Consider the following 8,784-nt stretch of genomic DNA (forward strand, 5'->3'; position numbering starts at 1 on the left):
CCCACAGGCTGTCGGAGTCGCCGGCTCCTCTGCCGTCTCTCTCTGGTGGCCTGTTCAGTCGCGGTGTGATGTGCAGGCCGTGTCCAGGCACGCAGGCGGCTTGGCATCCTTCCATCCCGCTCACTTATCTCTGATATGAAATCTGACATAACCCAGGGCTTGGCGACTGGGGGAATTTTAATGAGCCCTTTTGGATTCTGATCAGCATGGGGGAAAGAAGTTGCTGGCTCTGTTTTGGGTTGCGGGCAGGAAATGTCTGTGCAGGTAGGGGGTGGGGAGACCTGAGCCCTCTTTCTGAGGGAGACAGAGAGTCCCAGGGCTGAGGAGGAGGGGAGCTCAGGTTTTGCCCCCAAATCACTGCCCTCACTGACCCCATATCCCCATCTGGCATGCCCTGAGGCGTTGACGCAATATCCAAAGAAAGACACCTTCTGTGTTTCTAAGCCCGTATGATCCACAGTCACTCATTTCTCCCTTTCCACCTCTCCCCGTGCCGATCACTAATGTGATCCCGCTCTCAGATGAGGGAACAGCCCCAGAGGGGTTAAATGACAATAGATGACTCCCTCTGCCCCAGCGGCTCCCCCACCACGCCTGTCAGTTGAAATTGTGATGTAATAGCCCACAGGGCAAAGGCATTTTTTTATGCTGGCATCAGCCCTCTGGGAGTTGAATGGGGAAAATAAAATGCAGCTCCGGTGGCAGGCCCTGGTGGCTGAGGGCCGCGGGGTTTGTCTGCAGCTCTGGCTCCCACAGCCCGGCTCCCATGGCGCAGGGAGCCCTCCCTGCTGGGGCTCCCACGTCTCCGGGCCCCCGAGGCATGACTGTGCGGAAGCTGTTGGAAACAGTGCTTTCTTAGTTTGGGGCTCTCTGGTTGTTGGTTGTATGTGCGTTGCTTTTGTCAACATGTCCGTCCTGGAGTTGATCGTAGCAACTGAGAGGACTGGGTGGGTAGACCCCTCGGGCCACGTGTGCACCCTTGACTAGTTGTGGTTGAGAAAATAGACTTGTGTCTCCAGCACACACTGGAGGTGGGGGGAGGGGAGGGGAGGCAGGAGGACAGCCTGCTCTACATGTGTGGATTTCGGGGTTCCTGGCCTTGCCTTTGATCTTGGCGTTGTTCCCACCAGTCTCCCTTTGGGACCAGAGACCTCAAGAGGCCCTTGTTGGCCCCTCCATGAGGCTTCCACTTGGGTTTTGTAGAGCTGGTGGGTCGGAGGCTTGGGCCGAGGCGCCCTTGACCATGCTTTTTAGGCTCCCAGGCCTTTGATGGCTCCTGAGACCTTGGGAATGTTTGTGTCCGGACAGCTGCTTCCGTATGTAAATTGCGCAGGTCACCGGTTCTGGCGGTGAACATTTCACTGCTGGGGGAACCATTTCAACTTCAAACCCAACTTTCGAGGATTTCTTTAGGCAGAATTTCCGTCAGGACGGCAGCTGGTCAGGAGATGTGGCAATTGGAACCTTTGAAAGTTGAAGGACAATTTGCTTAACCCGCTGGAGGTGTAGTTTGGACGCACCGGGCCGGGCGGGCTTTCCTGGAGTTAGTCTTTCCCGTCGTGACTTGGTGCCGAAGAGCCAGGTGCAGCCAAAGGCCGTCTGCGCCTTATGTCCTGCTAAGCTGCTTCCTGAGGTTTGCAGATACCCTCTGCATTAAACAGACGACTCGCTTGGCCAGAGACGCCCAAACCTTCCCTCCCAGTTAAGGCTCCTGGTTCGCGGGCTAAAAGGCCAGTGTGCAACCACATGCTTGCGCGTTTAGTGGCGACGGTTAAATTTTCTATGAATTGAATAAATCATGTTTTTTAAAAAGTTAATGAGGCATTTAATTAATTAACAATGTCGGGTTTATGGCCTTTATGGTTACATTTTGTGGTTAATGGCATTCGGCTTATAGCCCCTTAACAGAGAACTGTCCAACGAAAACACTGATTTTGTTTGGGAACGGGTGGGCTGCCCGGCAAGCGCTCCCATTTCTAGGGCAGAAAATAAACCAAGAAATGTATTGGGTGGACAGGCATCGCCTGTCCATTTAGAGGCCGTCCCGGCCAGAAGGTAGTCAGCCCTCTTGACCTGACGGAGGGCTTGCGTCCCTCTGACTGGGGCCTTTTGAACCTTGCCAGCTGCCCAGATTCCAAAAGCCCCAAGTTCTAGCTCCAGGACTTCACGTTCATTGAACTTGGGGTTTAACTTCTATGGACTTTGGTTGCCCCAAGTGTTGAATGAGAACAGTGCCATCTTCCCTTCCTGGCACGTCACGGGTTACTGTGGCATGGCATGAGGCGACAGAAGGCACGCTCATTGAAACGAGCAGTGCTGTGTACATAGCGACAGCAACGTGGCTGTGCTAGGACAGCCCGTGGCAAAACGGCTGGCCTGGCTGTGGGTTGCTCCTGCCTCCTGCCACCCTCCTGGGAAGGAATTGACTTGCCCGTCGGCTCTGCTGCCCTTTCATTTCTGGGTGCCCTCCGCTCAGCCCTGGCAGCGACGAGGGTTTCCAGGTGAGGGCCATAATTGTCAGAGCAAATAAAGCCCGGGTGACAGGCCACCAGACAGGCCACCGGGCCCCGGGGAAATTGATCTGTGCACAGCAGTCAGTGGCGCTCAGACCTGATCCCAGGCCACGTGACGGGGCCTCCCCCCGGCGGGGCACACAGCTCATTAGCTTGCAGCCGCCCGCTCCAGCCTGGCTGGGGAGGACCTGCTAAAAGAGCAGCAGCTTCATGCGGTATCCTGGATACCAGGGCTCGGGGCAGGTGGCCTGGGAGCCCAGAGGATTGTGGGCTTGCTGGCAGGTTAGGATCTGAAGGGAGAGCGCATTTGTGGGCATGGCTTGTCCCTTCCTCCTCTTGTTTTTGGAAGGGAGCTGCCGCACTGACCTGAAGCCACAGGGCACCGCTGGCCGCGTTCACCAGCACGCAGCCTTCACTTCTCATGTGGAACATTCTGGTTAGCTCCCAAGTGGTGGGTCACCTTTGATTGACATGTCCCGCAAAGGGCCTCGAAGAGTTGTCATGGAGAGGCCTGCCGTGACCCACGCGGCAACCCCCGACCCACTGGAGCATGTGTCGGGCCATCTGCTGGGAGTGGCTGGTAGGAAAAGAGTAAAGCATGTCTTCTGCTGGCCAGTGCCGTTTTCTGTGTTTGAAAACTTCCTTCGTCAGGGTAGTAATAATAAAACAGGGACCAAATGACTGCTCTGCCTGCTAGGAGCGCCTCATAGGACTGTGAACACGCCAAAGGGTAAAAATCCAGCAATTCTGGTGCAAACTGCTGACAGAACTCCTTCTGAGAAAGGGCCAGTGTATGGTATCTCAGTCCCTGTCATTCACTGAAGTAAACATGAACCTGCTATTCATTCAGCCCCAAGTGGGTGGACGGTGAGGCAAAATGGGGGCGGGGGGTGCATGCGAAGCATTTTGTGTCATTTCTTGGTGATGCACAGACAGAGCTTCGCTCTTCCTCTACTCAACATACGAACGGGAGCGTGTGCGCCGCAGGCTGTACTTGTCCGTGTGTCATCTAAGAGATTAGAGCCGGACACCTGTCCCGGCCAAGACAAGCCTTGGCCTGAGGCCTCAGCTAGCTGATGGCATCCTCCCGCCGCCTTTACAGCTTCCATGACTCTCCTATCTCAGGAGGAAATGGACACGAGGAGAAGTTCAAGGGTAATTTGCCCAGGGCCAGGCTGCTGGTTTCGCGTACAGTCACCAGCCTGCAGAGCCCAGAGGACACTCTCTCCGTCACTGAGCCCTTCACACGTGCTCTCGGACCCAAGGATGGGTGCCTCAGCCACCCTGACCAGGTGCATTGTGTGGCGGGCTGACGGCGGTCCCCCTTCGCTCCCCGCAGGAGGTGGTCTTGTACTGCTTGGAGAATAAGATTTGTGACGTTAACCACCGCGACAATGCCGGATACTGTGCCCTGCATGAAGCCTGTGCCAGGGGGTGGCTGAACATCGTGCGACACCTTCTTGAATACGGTGCTGATGTCAACTGCAGTGCCCAGGACGGAACCAGGTCAGTTGCGGGTCTTGGTGGCAGCCTGGGCCTGCGGGCTGCGGGGCACAGGCAGTGGCTTTTAGGGTACATGGGCAACCCCAGAAAGAAAGATGGAGAGTCACATGGCAGCACATGGATGGTGGAATGTTCCCCTGGACAAAAGTCTGAAAATGTTGAGCCTTTTTTATTTGTTTTTGTTTATTTTATTGAGTTCAGAGAGGAAGGGAAAGGGGGAGAGAGAGAGAAACATCAATGATGAGAGAGAATCATGGACCGGCTTGCCTCCTGCACGCCCCACACTGGGGACTGAGCTCACAACCCGGGCCTGTGCCCTGACCGGGAATCAAACCCTGACCTTTTGATTCATAGGTTGATGGTCACCCACTGAGGCCCGCCGGCCAGGCTGGGCTTTTCTTATAACGGCAGAGGGCTTGCTTGTATTGGCTTCCACAATGGTGGGCTTTCTCTCCTGTAAGTTATCTCAACTAAAGTTCATTGAAAACGTTTTCATTTTGGCTTGTGTCCCTCCTTAGGCCCTGAATTAAGGTACATTTGCCTTTGAGAATTAGGCCTGGAATAGTAGACACGTTGCTTGACCTTGGGCCAGTCACTGCCTCAGTGTCCCTCTCGGGAGTGTCAGTGGCATCACACGTGTCCATGTTGTTAGAGGGAGCTGACCCTCTGCCCGTGTCCCCCAGGCCCCTCCACGATGCGGTCGAGAACGACCACCTGGCGATCGTCCGCCTGCTCCTCTCCTATGGTGCTGACCCCACTCTGGCTACGTACTCAGGTAGAACCATCATGAAGATGACGCACAGCGAACTCATGGAAAGGTTTCTAACAGGTACGACAGAGTTCACGCCATGACCTCATTCGAACCCCGGGGTGGGGATTCCCCGAGCTCCTGGCCACTCGCTCAGTGGGTCCATTCGTGTTTACCTCGTTTACTTACTGGGTCACGCCATGTCGTTAGTTTCGGAAAGAGCAGATACGGAATGCAGAGAGGAGGTGCCAGCTTTATTTTTGCCCGTGAGGGCGGAAAACATCCTTAGCTTGCCCGTCTAGCTTTGGTTTGCTGGGCGAGGGGCTGATGAGGGCAAGGGGGGTCTATCCCTGGTGGGGAGGGGCGGGCAGGGAATAGTGTGGGACAGGATACACCCTGGGTGGACTGGGGGTGAGATGCCCCCCGGCCTCCCGCACCTGGTTCTCACCAGCAGCTTTACCCTCCTTCTCCCCAGACTATTTGAAAGACCTGCAGGGCCGCAACGATGAGGACTCCAGCAGCTTCTGGGAGTTTTACGGCAGCTCCGTGTGTGGTGAGCAGCATCCCTCTTTCTGGTTCAGCGGGAAACGCGTGGTGAGGGTGTGGGTGCCACAGGCAGGGCTCATTGTGAAAGAGTCTTTGAGTCCTTCTCTGACACAGTCTGGCTGTGCCTGATGCCTCGCTCTCTCGCTCTCTCGCTCGCCCTCCTCTAGAGCCGGACGATGAAAGTGGATATGACGTGTTAGCGAACCCCCCGGGGCCAGAGGACCTGCAGGAGGATGACGAGGCCTACAGTGATGTGTTCGAATTTGAGTTTTCAGAAAGCCCCCTCTTACCGTGTTACAACGTCCAAGTGTCTGTCGCTCAGGGGTGAGCATGGCTGTCGTGTGCTTGGGAACTGGCTCAGCTGCTCTTGGGGGGCGGAGTTAGAAATCCCCTGAAACAGAGCAGGATGGGTGGGGGGAGGGAATTCCAAAGTGTCCCTCAAACTCAAAATGCAGATCTTTCCCTGAAGAGGGGTGGGGGTGGGGACACAGCATGGTTGGTAACTGCTCTCATCAGAACACACCCCCAGAGCCTGGCTGGTGTGGCTCAGTGGTTGAGCATCAACCTATGACCCAGGAGGTCACGGTTCAATTCCCGGTCAGGGGCACAGGCCTGGGTTGAGGGCTCTATTCCCAGTGTGGGGCCTGCAGGAGGCAGCCGGTCCATGCTTCTCATCATTGATGTTTCTCGCCCTCTTCCTTCCTCCCTGACATCAATAAAAATATATTTTTTTAAAAAAAGAATACACCCCCAGAGCTCAAAGGACCTGGAAGTTTCCACTATTGGAGCCTTCAGTCACTAAACTCTTTGGAAAGGGATCCTAAGTCCCTCCAACGGGCCACCAAGGAGGCTTCCAGGGCACTGCGGTCCCCTGATCTATGTCATCGGGGACATGCCCTTGTATCCGATGAGGAAAAGCGCTGTGAGGCGCCCGGTCACTGCACCTGTGGCGGACCTGTGAGGAGACTGTGTTCTCTGCTGTGTGTCCACATGGTGCTGAATGAGTAACACCCTCCTCGGGCCCCAAGGCGGGAAACAAGTATGTACACAGTGACGTCCTATTAGTAACAGGAACCGTAGAGGGTGGCAGGACGTGCGTGAGGGATGGAGCACACCTCCCGCAGGCGCACCGCGGGCCGGGGTGCGGGCGTGGGAAAGGAAGGAGAGCCCGCCTGTGTTCATGATGCTCTCTCTGAGAGGGTGGAGGGAGGAGAAATCAGGCGGCTGTGCCTGGCCTCCTCCCTTGGAGAGCGAGGACCTGAGTCAGTTTCCATCAACGCCAGCACCTGTGACGCAGCAGTTTGTTGCGGCTCCTTCACAACTGCTGCTCGGCTTCTGGCTGACTTGCGTGGTCCTCCCGAAGGGGCCTCTTTTACTTGTTTGTTCCTAATGTATTTGTATTGATGTCAGAGAGGAAGGGAGAGGGAGAGAGAGAGAGCGGGGAACATCCACGATGAGAGAGAATCCTGGATCGGCTGCCTCCTGCACGTCCCACACTGGGGGTCGAGCCCGCCACCTGGGCCTGTGCCCTGACCAGGAATCGAACCGTGACCTCCTGGTTCTTAGGTCCACACTCAACCCCTGAGCCACGCGGGCCGGACCCTAAGTGGCCTCTTGATAAATGGAGATGCAGCCAGAAGAGAGTGGCAAGAACTAGATTCCCTGTTCTGGGCGGGAAGTGCTGGGGCGAGTGGTGTCCAGGCAGAGGGGGTGGCCCTGTCCCACCTGGGACCGAGCTCCCCGGGTGGCAGGTAGCGCTTCGCACGCTGCCAGGCGCTCGAACGGCTTTCCTCGCCCTCGCAGGCCTCGCAACTGGCTGCTGCTGTCGGACGTGCTGAAGAAGCTGAAGATGTCCTCCCGGATCTTCCGCTGCAACTTCCCCAACGTGGAGATCGTCACCATCGCCGAGGCCGAGTTCTACCGGCAGGTCTCAGCCAGTCTCCTGTTCTCTTGCTCCAAAGACCTGGAGGCCTTTAACCCCGAAAGCAAGGAGCTCCTGGATCTGGTCGAGTTCACGGGCGAGCTACAGAGCCTGCTGGGCTCCACCGTGGAGTGGCTGCACCCCAGCGACACGGGCTCGGACGACTACTGGTGAGCCGCCCGGCCTCCTGTACAGTGTGTTATAGTGTTAATCCTTGTGCATATGTGTCATAATACGGCTATTTCTGTAAAGAAAGGACACTATTACATATGGAAATATCTCTTCTTTATATAAGAGAAACGGCCCCAGTCGGAAGGACTTAGCAACGTGTTTTTGTTTTCTTTTTAAACTTTTAAGTCAGTTTTTATGAAGTTGTTATAACGTTCCTTTACTTGTCCATGCACACATGCTTTGGGATATGTTTGTGTTTTTTTTTCTTGGAAGATTTGTTTTTTTGCTTTTCTTTTTTAAGGAGAAAAAAAAAAATGAGGAAAGGGAGCGCAACACTTTGACTTAATTTCACACAAAAGCTCCGATGGATGGCCGAGGCCGCAACCATGTAGTGTGGTCGCAACTGTGTGGTTGGTTTGGGGGTGAATTCGGTGATGTTGTAACTTTATGTTTTGTTTACAGAGTACCTGCTCGGGTCAGGTAAATGCTATTGGATGCAATCCAGTGGCGTGTAATATAAATTCAAACCATATCCACACACAACAACTAATTGTATGAAACTTTTATATCCTAATTTAAAAGCTGTGAAATTAGTTTTCACGCATCAAACCGGATTGTTTATATGTTTAAACATTTTATGCTCTTATTTAAAGAAGACTTTGAGCTATTTTTTTCTGTACCCTGTAAAATATTGAAAACTAACAATATGTTGAGGTTGCTTGAAAATGTACATAAAACTAAAATTTTCTGAATTGTGTGTTTATGTTTGAAATCTGTGTTTTAACTTTGTAAGTAAATTCTCTGCCTTTGTATTTATATTTTACAAAAATTTTCTTAAAAGGCAATAAACCTGTTGAAGAAAGGAGAACATTGAAGTCTATTGTGTCCTATGTATTCCTAAAATGTCAGATTTTTAAAAAAAATCTTTATTGTTGAGAGTATTACAGATGTTCCCCCTTCTTCCCCCCATTGCCTCCCTCCACCCAGTTCTGCCCCACCCCATGCCTTCACCACCCTGTTGTCTGTATCCATAGGTAAGATCTTTGTTTGATCTCTTCCTGCCCTCTCCCCCGCACCCCCCCTCCCCCCCCAGATTTGTCAGTCTGTTCCGTTCCTCCAGGCCTCAGATTCTGTTTATTCACCATTCTGTTCATTAGATTGCTTCTTTGTTTATCTTGATTTTTAGATTCAACTGTTGATAGATCTGTATTTATTGCCATTTCACATTTTTTAATCTTTTTTTCTTCTTCTTACTCTTCCTCATCTTAAAGAATATCCTTCAGCATTTCATATAATACTGGCTTGGTGATGATGAACTCCTTTAGCTTTTTCTTGTCTGTGAAGCTCTTCATCTGACCTTCAATTCTACATGATAGCTTTTA

At 53.2% G+C, this 8,784-nt stretch overlaps 1 protein-coding gene across 1 annotated transcript in view; it reads left to right on the plus strand.

Moving 5' to 3' along the window:
• BCOR (BCL6 corepressor) overlaps positions 1–8,270 on the plus strand; it is a 21,559-nt gene extending 13,289 nt beyond the window's left edge. Inside the window, exons 13-18 of the mRNA XM_015565791.1 lie at positions 3,616–3,668; positions 3,806–4,019; positions 4,700–4,845; positions 5,240–5,317; positions 5,478–5,634; positions 7,114–8,270. Coding sequence (XP_015421277.1) covers positions 3,616–3,668; positions 3,806–4,019; positions 4,700–4,845; positions 5,240–5,317; positions 5,478–5,634; positions 7,114–7,405 — 940 coding nt within the window. The 3' untranslated portion in view covers positions 7,406–8,270. The remainder of the gene's footprint in view (positions 1–3,615; positions 3,669–3,805; positions 4,020–4,699; positions 4,846–5,239; positions 5,318–5,477; positions 5,635–7,113) is intronic.
• The last annotated feature ends 514 nt before the right edge of the window (positions 8,271–8,784 follow it).

Source organism: Myotis davidii, unplaced genomic scaffold (assembly GCF_000327345.1).
Source record: "Myotis davidii unplaced genomic scaffold, ASM32734v1 scaffold960, whole genome shotgun sequence".
NCBI lineage: Eukaryota > Metazoa > Chordata > Mammalia > Chiroptera > Vespertilionidae > Myotis > Myotis davidii.